General features: G+C 38.6%; 2 protein-coding genes across 2 annotated transcripts; both read right to left on the bottom strand.

The window, feature by feature from the left end:
• Positions 1-33: 33 nt before the first annotated feature.
• On the bottom strand, positions 34-10,483 carry YAF2 (YY1 associated factor 2). Its single transcript, XM_072401473.1, has 4 exons — positions 10,251-10,483; positions 9,989-10,114; positions 5,252-5,407; positions 34-4,968 (listed from the first exon to the last, which is right to left on the bottom strand). Exons 1-4 carry the CDS (start codon positions 10,274-10,276, stop codon positions 4,731-4,733), a joined length of 546 nt encoding a protein of 181 aa, XP_072257574.1. The 5' UTR covers positions 10,277-10,483; the 3' UTR covers positions 34-4,730.
• Positions 10,484-13,806: 3,323 nt separating this feature from the next.
• On the bottom strand, positions 13,807-17,575 carry ZCRB1 (zinc finger CCHC-type and RNA binding motif containing 1). The gene is made up of 8 exons (XM_072401472.1): positions 17,451-17,575; positions 16,527-16,615; positions 16,419-16,447; positions 15,577-15,688; positions 15,385-15,492; positions 15,167-15,276; positions 15,001-15,076; positions 13,807-14,083 (listed from the first exon to the last, which is right to left on the bottom strand). The coding sequence occupies exons 1-8, from the start codon at positions 17,536-17,538 to the stop codon at positions 13,952-13,954; spliced, it is 744 nt and encodes a 247-aa protein (XP_072257573.1). The 5' UTR covers positions 17,539-17,575; the 3' UTR covers positions 13,807-13,951.
• Between the last annotated feature and the right edge of the window lie 1,072 nt (positions 17,576-18,647).

Below are 18,647 nucleotides of genomic sequence, written 5' to 3'. Positions count from 1 at the left end.
TCACAAATTCTAGAAAATACAAAAGACATTAACTGGGTAGTTACCTTTTTATTTTAGGTGGTTGTAAACAAAAATTCAAAACCTGTATACATAAAAATATTTTATTGGAATATGTACTGGATACTCGCCTGGATTTGTAATAGTTTTATCACCTTGGGAAACAAGTAAACAAACAATGAAAATGTGTTTTGATTTACATTTAAATAGATTGAATTGACATTGGAACTGATAATCACAGTACCAGGAAACCACAGCCTTTAAAATAACCCATCTGTATGGTGTTTGGGACAGGAAATATAGTGAATTTATGGTGTGAACTGATGGTTAATCTAAACTCACCAAACAGCATGTAAACAAAATAGAAAGCAATTCCTGTACATTCGATTGAAGCCTCTGATTTCCATGGGGAATGAGTACAAATTAGGGTTTTGTGTATCAAAAACAGTAGACAATTGCATAAGCTAGAGAGATTTTTAATATAAATGTGTCTAATTATACTCAAAATACAGAGATTCTGTCTTATCCCCACCCATAAGTACAGTAGATCTGGATGTAAAACGAACGGGTGCAACCACGGCAGAGAAGTATGAGAGAGAGAATAACTATGGGTCAGGGCAGGGAAACAGGATGACTGTACTTTGTTTGAAAGTCCAACTACCCTTTAAACTGTTCCCATCTGATACAGACAGTCCATGGCAGAAAGAGCTGGGTTTGAAGAGGACAACAGGTAGACAATGATATGAAAGACTTTAACCATATGAGAGGCTGACCGAGTGGGGTGTGCTAATATCTGGAACAGTCAATAGGTAACATCTGGAAAATATGGATTTATCCTGAAGAAACCTTTTTATGTTGAACAAAATCAGAAGTGAACGCACTTTTATAGCACCAATAGTTTCAGAACTGCTATATTAGCCTAAAATGGGTACTTTTTAATATCACAATAATTACTGGCCTCCAAAAAATTAACAGGGAAGGTGTTTTTTTACTTCTTGTGGTAGCATCTAAACTAAAATTCAAAAAGCTGGGACTAAAATTTATTTAATATATATATATATATATATATATATATATATATATACACACACACACACACACACACACACACTATTAAAACATGTTACAAATGTTCTAGAACTGGCCTGTGACACCAAAAGTCCATTTCACAGACATCTCTGTGCCCTGCTTAGTTTGACAGACAAAAAATGGCAGTACAAAAGCAAAAAAAAAAAAAAATAAATGTATAAAAATTCAGTTCCTTTTCCCTGATGTGTAACGTTTTTTATAGCATTAAAGTAATGGAAGTAAAAACAGAACATATAAAAACACATAGCTTTGGGTAAAAAAAAATATATATAATAAAGGATTCTAAATTATTACTCTGTTGACAACAGCAAAATACTAACTTGAAATGCAGAATTTTGTTTTGACCATAAAATACACAAACAATAAAAAACAGCAAAGCAAACCAAACCAGCCAGCGTTTTAATACATGACAACTTGTTACAGCCATCTGCAAAATCCAAAGTAACAGTTGCCTAAAATACACTTAATAAAAAAAGAAAATAAATGGCAACATTTCATACAAAGGCTTTATTTATATTTTTTTCCTATTTAAATCACACCAAGTACCAGCAGGTGCATTTAAAATAGTTACTTTGAGATTCCTGTAGCAGTAAAAGTTAACTAAATTCATTTGTTGAGCTGTATACATAAAACTATGCATCACAATTTTCCAACCAAATAATACATATTTATGCAGCTTGAACTATATTTTTTTTTTCAAAACATGCCTGTAAAAATCTATTAAGAAGTGTTAGTACTCACTAACCTAAAAGTGAAGATGGAATTACTAATAACACTGCATAACAAAATGATCAACCACATCTCCATGGCACTTCAACATGAATTTGTAACATTTAAGACTACAAATGTGTGCTCAAACCTTTTTTGTGCCTGAAAATATTTTGTACACAGAGGGCTTTAGTGTATATCACCAATATGAGGGACTAATGTAAAACAGTCCTATTCAAGGGGAATCCATTGTCCGCCTTCACTTGTACTATTACACATTGTGGAATAGGAGATTATACCTACACATTGTATATCGTCCTTATTCAAGGAAACAATATTACAGTTTATATTTTTCCACCAACTCAGCCCATTCACAAGCTTAGTTTGTCAATTATGTAAAAAAAAAACATATTTACAGTATGATGTGACAATACTTTCATTTAATATTCAATACAGTTTGATTTTAAAAGGGGGTATGTTTTTTTTACCTTGGCTGTATAATTCACAAAAATATACTGGTTCACCAACATTGGTTGGCTATAAAGGGAAGTTTAGAACAGAATTCCGGAGTCTGGCTGAAAGCTCAGTTTTGTGGGTAACTGCATTCTCCCTTTAATAGTGTATACTCTGTATTCAGAAATTGGTATATGAAACAAAACCCGAACTGACAGGAACATGTAAGCTGCTATTACTTTCCTCCCCTTTAGAAAGATCCAGTTGCCTGGCTGTTAAGTGACACCTATGGCTTTGATAATTCTTTAGTAGATTACATCAAACAAGTGCACGCACAGGTCATGTGTTCTTACTTCACCAACTGCATGCCTCTTCCAGATCACTGAATCATTGTATTGTAGCAAAGGACATCTGGTTTTAGGAGGTCAGCAATGGCAGAATACTTTGTTTTCATCAGCACAGGTTTTTTAACCTGCAGCTCCACCAATTACATATCTTTAAATTTTGGGATATAGATTTGTAATCAAGCTGCATTTATACAAAAAGAGCATCAAGAATCTGTACAACAATTTTTTTTAATCTCATTAAAGCTTAGCTCCAACCAATTGTTTTCACTTTGGATGGTGAGGGAGTAAGAGTCCTTCTATTTCTGCCTGTGACCCAATTCTGGATATTTACTCTCTCTTCCCATTTCTCTGACACCGTTACATAAAAGAGAAGATGTGGTCACTACTTTAAAAAGTAGAAGACAGCAATTCAAACATTTCACAAGTTCTAACCATTCTCCACTGTAAATGCCTTTGTATCACAACAGGAAAGATTTCCCGTTACTTTTAGAGAGTAACACAAAGAGCAATGATCATCTGAAAAAGACTCTAACCAGTGCTAAATGAAAAGTTATTGGCTGAAGCTTGGCTTTAAGCTATTTTCAGGTTCCCATCCAGAATATCGGTGGTGTGTGTTTTTTAATGTAATTACAAGCATGAAATGCAAGAAAGAATGTTTGGAAAGTATTCTATACATTTATATATACGCACAGTAGTATTCCACCTTAAACGGTCAGCAACACCTAAAAATGAACAGGGCTTCTATACCTTTAAATGCACGGTTCAAGTAAATACCTGCTGAGCTTTATCCAAGATACAATTCTATTAGAGCTTCTTAACACTGGATACACCATCATGCCCTGTTGCTAACTTTCCAGCACAGGCAAATATAAAAAATTAAAAAAAATAAAAATTATTGTTTTCAATAGGACCCGTTTACACGAATACATCACAGTTGGTTGGAAATTATCCTATATGCTGCATTTTGCCATTCTTATTCAAGCCAAAAAATTCAACACAGCTCAATGCTCTTAGATCACATCAACACACATTATCCCATGCGTTATAGCGTGGGGAGCCCTTACCCTTTAATTTGGAAAATAGAACCATGTCAAATGTTTTCTTGGTTTTGGTCAGGAGTTTCTGCACATGTAGATAAAAAAGCTAAACTTCCCACCTATGTCTATAAAACTACCACTAGAAGGTGGCCATACAGTACAATCAGGTGGTAATAGGAACATTGGTTTTTCTTTGGGTATGAAGAGAAAAGACATGCAGTTTACAGTTGTGGAAATGCAGGACATTTCCTACATTAACTAAAGATGATGTATAAACATTTCATAATGTTATACATTTTTTTTATAATTTGTGATTATAATGTGAAAGTTCACCATACTGGGGCAAACTGCCAATGTTTATACAATACCAAAAGCCAACACTTCACATTTTATATGGAGTAGGGAATGGTGAATCAATTAGGTTTTTCTTTTCCCGTTGGGGAAGATGGTGATTCATTTTACAACAGGCTGTAAGGACAGAACAGTCCTGCCATTTTCAAAACCAGTCCCAGAACCCTAATCGAATAGATTTTTTACCACTGTGTAAGAATTGTTTGGCTACCTTTAGGGGTCTAAAACATGGATTACAGATTTACTTATCATTTAAAGAAATCTAATTAAAATGATGTTGTGTAAAGGGTATCTACAGAAAGTAATAATATATTCCTAAAATCTAAGCATATTCAAGAGTATAAAACATACACAGTCCAGCGATGGTGATCCTGAATGTTATCAGCTCTTTAGGAAGCTTGTATTGCTATCACTTGGCTCTTGGCTGCAGCATCCAGTAAACACATCATATCTACTTAAACATTTTAGTAGTTAAACAAGTTAGAAATCTTGACAAGATCAGATCAGCAGTATGTGATCTTTATTTTATAGAAACCCGTCTCATGAATTGGTGTCACTTACCTGAAAGCTGCATCTTCCAATGTGCACTTACAAATGTAGACTTAAAAAAATAAGTGCATACCTAACCATTTTTTCGTCAGAAAAATATAAGATTAGCATTAGATTTTCCCCTATGTAACTGTGGTGACTATTGGCAGAAGATGTTTGTCACAATATCAGTTAATGACTAGAAAGGGTGAGGAGAACTTTAATGCGATTCCCCATTTACAGATGACGTCTCTCCTCTGGGCGAAGATGACCTGGATATTCCTCTCTCAGTGTTTTCAGAGCCGGATCCACTTTGACTGTGCTGATCCACTAATGTGGCACTAGATGCAGGTGGGGATTTAGTTTTTTCCTTAAAGTCTGTAATAATCACGGTTAGGTCTCCCACAGTAACTTCCAAATGCTGAGCACTACTTCTATCCACATTTTTCAATCGGGGCCTAGAGCAGACAGAAGAAATGTAGTATATTTAATATTAGACAGAAGGGATTTAGAAAGTGATGTTTTACTGAAATAGTTTTCCAAAATTTCACACTGTGTACAAAAATTGTAAAATAAATTGAAGATCATTGGTCCAGGAAGAAAACGCTGGACTAATCTTGGTGGAACAGTTTATGTACCTGTCTGCATATTGATTCTAGTATTGATTTGGGATAACATACAACAGTTACAAAATAATTCTATCTGGGGAAAAAAAACACTTATATAAATAGTAGTTCATACCTTGTTTTCTTATTACTGTTCTTTTTAATTATTGGTGTTTCTTTTTCACTCTTTTCCTTCTCTATTTTATCTTTTTTTTCTTTCTTTGTCTGCATGGGTGGTACAAACTGCTGTGTTACTTGCTGTGCCACCAGCTGAGAAACTGGTCGAGGTTTCCTGCATAACATAAAAAAAAAAGCTAAACATTAGCACACTAAAACTTCTTGATATACAGTCATGTGAAAGAGAGAGTACAACCTCCTAATTTTATGGGTTTAAATATCAGGACATAATTATAAAAAAGCTACTGGAGCCTTAGCGGCTCTTTAAGTTAAAGGTAAAAACAATTCCTGGTAGTTTGCTGGTGTGGAGCTTTCTGGCATGTGTTAACACAACACCAAGGAGAAAAAACATCACTAATGATTTTAGAGGGGCAACTACTGCTACCTATTAATCTGGGAAAAGTTATCTGGCCATTTTCAAACAATATGAAGTTTACCATTCTACAGTGAGAAAAATGTGCTAGGCCCAAATGATAGCTGTGCATAAATGAATACCTACAACCCTCAATGAATTGAAGCGACATTGTAAAGAAAAGTCCAAAATTCCTCCACAACCATGTGAGAGACTGGTAAAGTCATACCGATGGCGTTTATTGTCCTGATATATAAAACCTAACAGATAGAAAGGTGTAACACATACTTTTACATATTTCTTTCATCAGTGAAGCTGGGTGACCCAGCCAACTTGGAATGGATTTCTTTAATTTGCTAGCAAATGTTTTACCACTTCTCCACCCACAAAATAAAATGTAATTTAGAGAGGTCACTTGATGGCACTTGTCAGTACAGCAAAAATCTTGGATAGGCAAGGATGGGGTTGTAAGAATATAATTTAAAGCACTTTATCATTTACAGTGTTCTCCATAGATCCTTTTAGCTTGGCACACCACCCGGCACTTAAGGGTGGTTACTAAGGAGTTGGGTCACAATACAGGGACCTTCACCCGCCTACATTTTTTTCCAACCCAAAAAAATCTGGGTTGAGCACTGCTTTATTAATTTCTTTCACAAAAATGTTATAGCAATTGTTTTTATGCACTTTGTACACAGGTTATGGACATGGCCAATGGTGGGAAAACCATCTTACATGACTGAGTTTACAAATTCTCCGATACTTTATCTCCTATTTTAAAGTAAAAAAAAAAAACTCCAATGTCTATGTGGGAATATTCTCTCAATCTTCATAACATATTGTATGTTGGGTCTCCTGACTTCTGGACCCTAGAAAAGACCCTTTTTCAATTTTACTTTCATGGTGGGAGCCCCCAGAGGCTAGAAGGTATAGAAAGAACTGAAAAAATTAACTTTATTCAAACATGTATAAAGGAGATCCCACACATCCACTGGCATTTAGTTTTTCTTGAGGAGTTCATGCCCACAGCAAATTGCGGCACCTTTCAGTAAGCACCCAGCTGTCTTTTGAATGGTTACCTAAAAGTTGGGTGACAGTACAGGGGCCACCACCCATCTACAGTTTCTTCCCACCTGGCTTAAAAAAAGGATCAGGGAGAAGACTATACTGACTCAAAAAGGAGCTACAGAAGAGCCTACAGCTCAACTTAAAGTGGACCTAAACTGAGAAAACAAAAAAACACCCAGAGGTAGTATTTGACAAAAAAAAAAAACATGCAATGCAAAGTCTTTATTGTCAAAAATCTAACTCCCTGGCTTCCGGTGGCTTTTTGTTTCTGCTCTAAACTATGCAGCATCATCACACACAGAGACAGCTGCTGTACTTCTGCACTTCCAATCCATGAACAGGATCATCGTCTCAATGTAAATTAATTGTAAAGCCAGCGGTGCCCATCTCTGCAACAATGACCGGTCCTGGACCTGTCATCGCTGCAGGGTGACAGCACAAGGTAACTATGTGCCATAATCAGTTAGTATGCTGTGCACACTTGCTAATTTTGGCAGAAGCTCACCACCTACCAACAAGTTTAGTTCCAATTTAACTGTAACGTCCCTGTAGGGACAAGTCACTTTTTACAAGAACTGAAATATGTACTGAAATAATCTAAAAATTTGCCATTGCCATCAGAAAATGATTGACATGACGATCAGGCAGCATGTTTGGCTCAGTGGCTAGCTCTGTGGGCTTTGAAGCACCGGGGTAAAATATTGGCCAAGACATTATCTGCATGGAGTTTGTATGTTCTCCCTGTGTTTGTGTGGTTTTCTCTGGGCACTCAGGTTTCCTCCCACATCCCAAAAACATGCAGGTTGATTGACTTTTCCCCCCAAATTAGCCTTAGACTGTGTTAATGCTAAAGGATTATGGTAGTGACATTTGATTATGAGCCCCCTTGAGAGAGAGCTAATGACCTGTCGATGACTAAAGAGCTGCATAATAAGTCGGCACTATATAAATACAAGATAATAATAATCATGATCCAATAGCTTTCTGATTCACTAACATGGAACAAAAATGCAGATCATTAGGTGTGAGATCACTCTGACTTTACACAGAGCATACATTTGTGGATAAGTGATTCAGAAAGGAGATGAGCAATGTAAGCCTGGTTTTTCTCTTACTAAAGGTATTCTTTAAACATTATGGGTGTTTTCAATTGAACTACTGACACTGAAAACATTTTCAGGCATTTAGTCAAAAGTATCCAAGGTGCCTCAATTGCTATTGTAGCTATTGGATAATGTACCAGAAAGCTAAGGAGCAAAACATAACTATGGATAAAAGAAAATCATGATATGCCTTTTATTACCAGCACATTTTGCATACACAAATGAATCGGGCCACTTGTACTTTGAGTTGGTTTAAAGGAACATAAAAGGAAGAGCACAATCCTGCAACCTGGTAAATTAAAAATGACTTAAGTACTTAGAGCAGAACATACAACCACCTGGTGTGGTGCAAAGTAGGTTCTTGCGGATACTGAAGCAGTGATTTATTAAACCTTTAAATCACATGACATAAGTAAATTATAAGCAAGTTTATCTAATTTAAAGAGACCCTGTAACACTTGTAATCTTTTCAAATTTGCAGAGCTACAATCTTCCTATTGTAATACTTCCAAGAATGATGGATGAAAGTTTTTGCTTGCCCACCATCCCTTATAGAACTGTAAAGCATAACCTCCTTGTAGCACTGCAAATTCAGAAGCATAGCCTGTGGCTGTAATGAGTAAGGTCCACAATACCATATACAAGTTAATAGGTTTTGTAAAATATTTGTATTTTTTATGGTATATAATAATAAACAATATTCTTTAAAGCTGAACACCCGTCTGTACCAGGCTCCATTTACACTTCACTTCAGTAACCCCCCTGGCTGTTTTTGGGTAGTTACTGATGAGCTGGGTCACAATATAGGGGCTGCCACCCATCAACAGTTTATTCCCACCCAGTCTAAAATAATTTCTGGGTTGAACACTGCAGGGGCTTGGTGAAGGGCATGGTAGAAAGTTGCTTACCCTCCTCCATACCTGGATGCACCAAGTATTTCACAGTGGTGGAAAAACACATTTCTCAAATAGGACCGTAAAAAAATATGCTGCTATAAAAATTGAATTTCAGCCAATGAATGGTCTGTGTTGGAGTAAAAGAGAAGATTTTTGCCCCTGACAAATGCCATCGTTTATCTTGGGTGAAAATCTGGCACAGTGTACAGGGGTCCCCTGATGCTGTTCAATAATCTACAACAACACATAAATAAGGAAAGCACAGCTGGGTTCTGCTCTATAGTCCTTCCCCCTCTCTTTATAGGAGTGTGTACAGCGCTCGTTCATTCATCTGCCCCTGGAAGGGACCAGCAAAGATTGTTTCCAGTAACAATTCTTTGATAATCCTTCATCAGACATCTGTAGGAGGCTTTGGTCTTTTTACATACTTAGGCTATGTACACACGTGCAATAATTATTGTTGGAAAGGATCTTTGATGATCCTTTCCAACGACTAAGGACTGCACGACGCATGAACGAGTGCTGTACATACAGCACCATTCTGCTCCATGTGGGGGGGGGGGAGAACGACGGAGCGGCACCCTGCTGCTCTCTCTCCCCCATTCACTCCCATTAAGATCGCCGTCCATCGTCTGTGGATCCGTGCTGTACACACGCCACATTCTCATCCGATATTGCTCCAGAACCGATTATCAGACAAGAACCATTGCACATTTGTATGTAGCCTAGCTCCATGCCCACCAACTTTTCCTGTTACCCAAAGATGATGATAACACCCCAGTGATGTGTACAATGTACAGAGGCAAGCCATGCAGACACATACAGCACCAGAGAAAATGATCAGAGGAATAAACCTGGACTGAGCAGTAAATTCCCCCATTGTAATATATAGCGCTGCACTTTCTACTGTTCATCCCATGCATTGTATGGAGGCAGCCCATTCCCATAGACTAACACTATCACATAATCACATCTAATAATCACATCTACATTATTTCCTGGCATAGTGCACAGTAGAAGGTTACCATATCACACATGAAGTTACTAAGGGTTCCCATATTACACTTGGATGAAGATACCATAATACACATGGATGAAGTTGCCATAGACAACAAATGGCAGCACAGCAGTGGAGGGCTGTGAATGGGCCCTGTGGGTGATGTTGTGATTCTCTGGCCAAGCAGGTAATGTACATCCCATGTATTGTAGCCCATATCAGGGCTGGGATATAGCCCGGGTCAGACCCGGGTAATGGAGGCAGGAGATGTGAGACTCACCGGGTGGAGGTTCCCTTGCGTACATCACACATCAGGCACTTAAAGGCCTCGGCACTGTTCTTGAAGGTACAAACACTGCAGTCCCAGTAGCCTTCGTCTGAGGAGGGCTTCGGCTGCCGCTTCGGTCTGCAGGGAGACATAGCAGTCAGACAGCACAAAACAAGGCCTGCACTCATCTGCCGGGGCCTCTGCCGCACGGCGAGCGCTAAAACACACCGCCCACCTCCCCGGTCCGCCGGCCGCGTCCCCCATCACCTCTTACCTTGTAGGGCTCTTTTTGTCTCCCATGCTGTGGCGGAGAAGGAGATGCGGAGGCCCAGCTGTGAGGCCCGGACAGCGAGGCGGGAGCAAGCGGCTGCGCCGACCGCGATCAGCCGGAGCCAGCTGTCCGCCGCCGCACGTGACCCAGTTCGGCCAATCACAGGGCGCCCATCGCTGAGCCCGGACAGCCGGGGAGGTTGGAAATGGAGAGAGCAGAGCGCAGTCACTGCAAGCAGCACAGAGATAGCACGGAGAGGGGTATAATGGGAATTATAATACGTGTGTACTAATACAACATGACTGCGAACCGGGAGATAACCAATACTCTTCTATTCACACAGACATCCGGCCTTTTCACATGATACATGTTCAGTAATACATCATAAAGTGTATGGAAACCCCAATACAAAAGTGTGCTACGTCTCTGATCAGCACAGCTGTCTTATAGAACCTATAGGTGCCCTGCCATGAGCTTGTCTTGTGATCCTGCCCTATGGGGATAGCACTTCCTGTTATAGGGTGACACTGCTCAGCAAATGCCTTACAACGCAGCCTTGGGTTGTCACAGATCATTGCATGCCCCCACTGTGTCTGCTACTCATCCCTGAACATTTGTCAGGCCAGGACTAATCTGGAAAGTGTTCTGCAATATACCACAATTCTTTGTTATATATTTTTACATTTAGGAGAGAGGAAATAAAGCTTAGAACTTTTACCGGCTTGTTGTCTGTGATTTTAGTGGTGAGATGTCCCAATGATACCAGGAGAAGAGAGTGATCACCCCCAACCAACATGACCAAATATGTCTTTGTCCTCCATGGAGAGGCACAGGAAGTCTTTCACCCCTGGGTCATACTACTGCCTGAAGGCAAACAAAAAACTGTAGGCCAGCCCAGCATTACCCCTCCTCCTACCGGCATGCATATTGTCCTAGGACTGGGGTGCCCACATTTTTTGGGCTTGCAAGCTACTTTTAAAATGGCCAAGTCAAAATGATCTACCAACAATAAAAACTTGGCCTTAATATCTCCTGTGCGCAGTAGAGTTTATTTTGAAAGGCAAGGCTCCGCGATCTACTCGCGTTGCCTTTGCAATCTAGCGGTAGATCGCGATCCAACTTTTGGGCACCCCTGTCCTAGGAGGTTAGATCCCCTTCCTCACCTTGGTTTTGTACCTATTTTACTAGAATCCTTTTTTTCAACCAATACGTTTCTACACCTAACTGGTCAGCTCAATGCCAGCTTTCTGGTTTGCCATCAACCTGACATAGGAGTGCCATACATAAACCTCACCGGACTGGATGTTGTGGATGGACTGGATTTGAACCTTCAGGCAATGAGTAGGGGGAGAGGCATTTTTCTTACTCCATGCTGGTCAGTCTTTCCAGTCATCAGTACTTTCCCCATCTCTGAAGACTCCATGAGTAGGTCAGTTAGGCTGAGTACTGGGGCTACTTGCATAGGTCATTGGGCACCTTTAGAAATGTCCGCAAAGAAGAGATTACTATTGTGGCACTGTGCAGTGCCTCCATTTGTTAGGTGCAGTGCCATGTGTGCTCCCTCATCAGTTTCTAGAATGCTTCTACCTCTGTTGCTGTTGTTTGCCAAGATCCACATGGAACGCATTGCTGTTGCCAACCTACACAGACATTGGTCCCCTCCAGACGCTTCCCCACAACGTGCTACTAGCTGTTTTTGTTTCTTATGAACCCTCAATGTTTCCAGGTCTATGTGCAATGTATCACCTGCAGCCTAAAACCATGTTGCCCTATGATGAAGAATCTATGCCTTGGTTCCATTAGGTATGGCTTCTGCCCTGCCAGAATCCTTGACTAAAATCATTATTTGCTTACTAAGACTTCAATGGCCTAATGCAAATGTGTGCCTGTCACTGCAGGTTCTCTATTTGATCTGCCTGCAGCCTTAGCAGCTTCTGTCTAATGAACTTGTTCTTGAGGAGCCCAGTCTTTGCTATTATTCCCACATTAAAACAGATTATTTTGTCTCCAATTGATTGCAGGGCTTACCACTTTAAATCCGAAGGGTCAGAACTTCGCTTCTACCAGTGCAGTGTCCGGTCCGGATTCTTTTAGGAGAGTCTATAGGACTGCAAAGCCCTTTCACTGATTTTCAGTTTTTCTCTATAGGGATTGACAATCTGTTATAATCTTTCAAATGGTCTCTAGCCTTGCACTAATTTGGGGAAGATTGCTGTAAATTAGCTTCCCCCACTGTAAATGTGGCAGTTTCTCACCTTAACAGGAACCCCTAAAAGGGGTGTGATTCATCACCTGGAGCAGGGTTCCTCCAGAGGTTGCTAGGGGTTCCTTGAGCAATGAGTAATTTGTTCCTATCAAGTCAGTTTGAAAGATACCAATTATCTTTTTGGCTATCTGTAAGGGTGATATTAATCCCACTGGCCAGAAATCTAGCATACTTTCTTCGTACTGATCATCACATTAATCTACTGTAAATTGTGAATATAATATTTATAGCAATATTTATAGCAAGGGTCCCCATGTTAAAAAGGTTGGGAAACACTGATCTGGAGTATCCATATCTTGTTTTGGACACAGTCATTGTGTTTCTTCCACATGACCAACATCCTACTCTCTGATCTCAGATTCAAGTTCTCCAGTTCAGAGGTTATCTGACTCTTCGTTTTTGCATTAGATTTCGGTCTGATGGTAGCCTTCTTTAAGGCAAACTTAATTGCCCAGTTTTAGTCCAGACCATTAAAACAGTAAATAAAGAAAACTAGTTGTGGGACACCAATAACAAAAACTGAATTTTTGTTAGGACATGATTGCTTGATCAAGATGCACACACCTAAGCCTATTCATTATTGTGATATGGGTATATATCTAATTTTACAATGATGCATTTAAGGCAGGAGTCTAAATTTACAATAAACTGGTAAAAAAATCAAGGCATTTAAAAAAAAAAGTGATATGAAGCAAACAATACAAAGCTTTAACACAGGCGTGTTGATGTAGGACACATGATATTGGCTTAGTCCAATATTTGCAACTTTAAATGTTAAAAAGCTGCATCATATCATTAGTGGCAGATGTTTTATGTATTTGTTCTGTAACCGACACAATAACATTTAACATATTACTGAAAATAATTTAAACAGACCATCAAACAGTCTTTAAAATATGATCTTAGTGTGATGGTGAGGTGTCTTAGGTGTATACCTATTACTGCAAACCACCTGCTTATGCTATTGTTATTAAACTTGGGTGGGTCTAAACCCAAGAACAAAAACATATGTCCAGTTCTTATTGACTACATCAATTTTCTTCCCAGGCTTGTTTCTTTATTTCTACCTGGTCATTCTGTCAGTATTAAACGTCTTATCATGCAGATGTTATGTAGTACAGAGGTAACCTGTGATTACGTTTAGCAAACTTAGAAAAAGTAAATCAGAATTATAACACTGGGCTGCAAATTTATCTATAAAGCAACTGAGCAGAAAGCGATGTTGCTTACAACTGCCAAATATTTGCTTTGAATTTGGTGCTAGAAAAATTGAGATTGAGATGTCCACAATCATTTATAGAATAAACAGCCGTATATCATTTTATTAATGTTACATCACAAATAGGTTAAAAAAAGCCTGTTTAATACCAAAGGGACATTCACATCAAAATATATTTATATACATAACACATGTACAGTAATTAACAGAGGAATGAATTCAGTCACTCAGTTCTTCCTCATCACTAAAATATGCACTCTTTTTTATTCTTGGTTTTCTTGAATCATCAGATGTGGAGGCATTGCCTATGGTCTGCCTGTATTTGTTTGCTTCTTCTTCAATTTTTGCTTGCTAAAATGAAAATAAGGATAATAATAAATATGCAAGTCTTTGCCTTTCAAAACAAATGAGGATACAGGGCACTTCTACATATCCTCTAATTTTCATTCTACCAATGGATCTATGAAACAAACAAAGTTGGCATATTTTTTAACATATACCTGTACTACAAACAAACCTCTCAGGCAGTGTGGGGTATTTTGGTGCCCACACTCCCATACACCACTCCAGTTACTGTCAATGCCCTCACTTGTCCCTGAGAATCAATTTTGCTTTTTCGCTGTGATCTCTCTCTCGCTCACGTGTGACATGTGTACAGTGGTCATAAAAGATTGTTTCCAGTGACAAAAATTGCGTAAGCAAAAAGTGTGTAAGCCTTAATGTTGGAGGCCCCTGAAGTCAAGCAGATGACTAGAAGAGCTAAGGAGCCAACATAACAAAACTGCTTTGGGATGGACCAATCATTGAATTTGCATGGCTGGCAATACAACAACAAAATAAATTCAAACCGCCTAATAATCTAGTGCCAATAAACATTTTACTTAAAGTAATTTAGAACAGAAAATATACATTTGCGGTCTGGTTTAGACATCAAAAAGTGGTTATTTTTATTATCTTCATGCATATTTCATGCCACTGGCCTTGACAACCCTTCCCAAACTCCAAGAGACAGCTCGAAGAATTTAGGGAGCAGCAGGACTGAGAGGGAGATAATAATGTCTACCACTATGTCTATGTTTTAAATCATAATTGTTTTACAATAGTAATGGGTAAAGACAATGTTCATCATCAACAGCAGTGTGATTGGACAGGGATCCTAGACCTAGTGATACCTATAGGCAAGTAAATAAATTAAAAACATCAAGCAACTATTTTTTATATAACAGCTATAAACAAACAAACAAACAAATAAATACGTGTATGTGTACCTGAAAAGCTATTGCTTGACTGAGGCTATCAAGAGATGGATCTTCACCTTCATCTTCACTCTGGTCTTCTTCAGGTCTGAAATGCAATACGTTTTGTAAGTACCAATCATGTAATGTAATACTGTTCATTTTACATTTAGTCAACTGACATAATGGAAATACATACAGTTCTTCTACCTCTGCCATTTTTTTCCTTTTCTTCTTTTCCTTCTTCTGTGGAGGCTCACGATCACCTAGCATATTTTTGGGACAAGCATAGCTCAAGTGACCTGTATCCTTCAATACAAATAGAAAAATAATGTCACTATAAAAGAATTGTTAGGTCCTTTGGAAAATTACTGTAAAAGAAGCACTGCTTTAGTATAATGTTCAGATTTGACTTACCCCACATTCATAACATCTGGACTTGTCAGTGTAATTACGTCTTCGGATAAACTCTGCTGCTCTGCCGTTATCTATAGCAATGCTTGCTTTCAGTACTCTGCCAAACAGCTGCATGACAAATACATTTTATGAGTCTAGATCTAGACAAAAATATTAGTAACTTGCATATAGTAATACCATCCAGGAACATACCTGTTTATTGTTTAATGACCTAGTACAGTTTTGTGCACCTTCTTTATCTAAAAATAAAACAAATGCAACTCCTTTACTTTTTCGGGTTTCTTTGTCTTTCAAAATGGTGACTCTAGAAAAAAAAAACACAATGTATGCATGATATTATTTTGTCAAGACAGAGAATGGTCAGACATTTGGGCAAAGAACAGTTAAACGTTTGTAACATTTTCTTGCTCCAAGATTTACAATATGCCTATTCTCAACATTGTTTAATTTAAAAAATCTATGATCGAGTCACCCAACTACACCCCAGGGATGTACAATAGCATGTTAACAAACTATAGGGGGGGGGGACATTAAGCCAACAGCAAGGGCATCAGTCCATCTTACAGGATCCTATACATAAAGGCAAAAATAAAGAGGACGGTGCAGCATTTTGGAGCAAAAGGCCTGATTCATTAAATCTCTACAAGGCTGGAGAGGATACACTTTCATCAGTGAAACTGGTGCAAACCTGGAATAGATCTGGTACAGGAATCAAAACATTTGCTAGCAAATGAATTTGTACAAATCCATTCCAGGTTTGCTGGATCACCCAACTTCACTGATGAAAGTATATCCTATCCAGCCTTGGAGAGTCTTAATGAATCAGACCCAATTGTCTTAAAAATGGGATTTTACTTTAAGACATTTGATCTGAATACTGTAAGCCGTACAGCTCCTATCACCTTTAATCACAGGTTCCACATTACTATCATTCCTTGTTTCTTAGTAGGCATGAAATTTTTGGCCAGCTTATAATTTTTTCAGTTGGATATTGACATTTGTACAGTTTCATTGATTAAAAAAAATAAACTTACTTTACTACTTTCCCATACTTTGAAAAAATCTGAAAAAAAGAAAAGAAGCTGACATCTTTGCTTTTCAATCATACAGTGATATTACACAAGTACATGTTGTACACTTACCCTGTGTAGATCATTGTTGGTGAGGGAGAAAGGGAAGTTAGAGACATACACAGTACTCTTACTGGGAGCAAGACCACCACTCATTGTACCTACAAAAAGAAACAGAAAATTATATTTTTGTCAATCCAGAAAATACAGAAAAAATAAAAGTAATATCTTGTTTTTCTTTTTCAAACACATACATAACATAACTAATAAACTATAATCTGAGGATCTCTATGTTTACATAACCCTATAGAGTATTTTGCAGTTTGTATCTCCTGCATGTGTCTGCAATTGCTTGCAGTAATGCTGGTGATATAGAAACATTCCTCTGAGATCTGCAGGGAACTGATACTTCTGGGTGCATCAGTCTCATGGGTCCCAAAGCTTACATTGGTCCCTCCAGCTGACCTCCATGTTGTTACAGGATACAGTAGTGATGTCAATGTCAGCAGCAGGAACCAGGGAGTGCTGTAGAGGTGATCAACACTTAGCCTAAAGATTACTTGGAGGGCAGCGTTGGCTCATCCATTCCTCTCTATAGGGATAGGTGTGCCATCTATGCACACTGATACTTGGTATGACAATATTCAGGGCTCAGAGGGGTGCAGGCAGGTGCGGAGATCTGGGCACAGGTAAACCACCTGAGCCAAATATTTAATTCAGCAGATATTGAAGACAAAGGATAAGCATGCCGGCCAGACAACTAGCAAGATAAATACAAATTACCAAGACTTCATTAAAGATCACAGACATATAACTTGTTGGCATGGACATTAGTTTAGTGTTCTCTGACAGCAGTGTTACAGAATATGCAGACATCAGCTCTGAAACTATCATACATGTCACATCAATGCTAACCTCAGACAAACATCACACACACCACAAAATCTTTTCCTAATAACCACCTACAGCTAAAAAAAACAAAACAAAAGCACTTACCTGTGTTTCTAAAACCAAACCTCCATGAATCCTTACCCCTGCACCATTCTACTCTAACATTCACTTCCGGCAACACAACCCACGGCATTCAGCCGCTAGAGTTACACCACAGCTCTACTTCCGTCTGCAGTACAGGAGCCATTTCCCTGCAGCTGCTCCCATAGGCAAATAATGGGTCTCCAAGAAAATGGCTGCCTGAGCTGTGGGAGGGAAAGTAATTTACTGCTTTGTACACCTCCACACCCTGAGTAATGTGTACAATATAGATATAAGGGAGCAGATTTATCATCCAGAATTATATAATAATAAATGAGGTTTCTTGTCCTTCAAACACAGCTATAACACAACAATAATATTTTATTATTATTATTATTATTATTATTAATAATAATGTATATAATAATGTATATAGCGCCATGTATGTATGTAATAATGTATGTAATAATGTATGTAATAATGTATATAGCGCAACATATTACGCAGTGCTGTATAATAAATAGGGGGTTGCAAATGACAGACAGATGCAGACAGTGACACAGGAGGAGGAGACGACCCTGTCCCGAAGAGCTTACAATCTAGGAGGTTACTACATGATATTATCCCTGATTTGGAGGCATTGCCCCTTTTCCCTCCTCAGTTGTTCCCATTTGCAGTGGATATATAAACCTCTATAACTATTAAAAAGTGTTACGTTATACAAAACCTTTCACACAGTATTGTAATATTATAAAAGTATTGTAAAAGTTTTTGTGAAAAAAACACTTAGTTTACCCAATCGTTTCTTTTTTTATTTATTTTTTGCATATTTTTGCTATGGGGCCATGATAGGGATGTGTCATTTGCCTGCACACACTGAGCCAAAAAGTGTTCCCTATGAACAGTGTCTGGCAGGTATGTTGAAGGTACACAATGGGGAGCATTCCCATTGGCTGGTGGTTGTCAGGACCCACAAATGTATCCCACTCACTCCCTTACAGCAGTACATTCATGAAAAAAACACATACCTTTACATTTGTAAAACCTTTGATTCCTCGTCAATCTGAGTTCAGTAGATCCTGTGCCGTCCCTGCTTCCTTCTTTTTTCCAACGTGAACAGAACAGCAGACGTGGCCATTTTCTTTGTTCTTTTTACGGGTTCTGCTCACATCACCCAATCTGGTGCTGCACAGGTGTGAGATTGGGTGATGCATCTTCCTG

This window comes from Pyxicephalus adspersus, chromosome 2 (genome assembly GCF_032062135.1).
Source record: "Pyxicephalus adspersus chromosome 2, UCB_Pads_2.0, whole genome shotgun sequence".
Lineage (NCBI taxonomy): Eukaryota > Metazoa > Chordata > Amphibia > Anura > Pyxicephalidae > Pyxicephalus > Pyxicephalus adspersus.
Note: the sequence above shows the minus strand (reverse complement) of the source record. Positions and strands in the feature narration are given on the sequence as shown.

Excerpts from the sequence above, each read along its gene's own strand:
- YAF2 (XM_072401473.1), bottom strand. The coding sequence starts at position 10,276 with ATGGGAGACAAAAAGAGCCCTACAAG. Across the intron at positions 10,115-10,250 it reads GACAAAAAGAGCCCTACAAG|ACCGAAGCGGCAGCCGAAGC; the intron begins GTAAGAGGTGAT and ends GTCTCCCTGCAG. Across the intron at positions 4,969-5,251 it reads AACAGTAATAAGAAAACAAG|GCCCCGATTGAAAAATGTGG; the intron begins GTATGAACTACT and ends TGTCTGCTCTAG.
- ZCRB1 (XM_072401472.1), bottom strand. The coding sequence starts at position 17,538 with ATGCCGTGGGTTGTGTTGCCGGAAGTGAATGTTAGAGTAGAATGGTGC. Across the intron at positions 15,493-15,576 it reads GGTCATTAAACAATAAACAG|CTGTTTGGCAGAGTACTGAA; the intron begins GTATGTTCCTGG and ends TTTGTCATGCAG. Across the intron at positions 14,084-15,000 it reads GTCAAGCAATAGCTTTTCAG|CAAGCAAAAATTGAAGAAGA; the intron begins GTACACATACAC and ends TTTTCATTTTAG.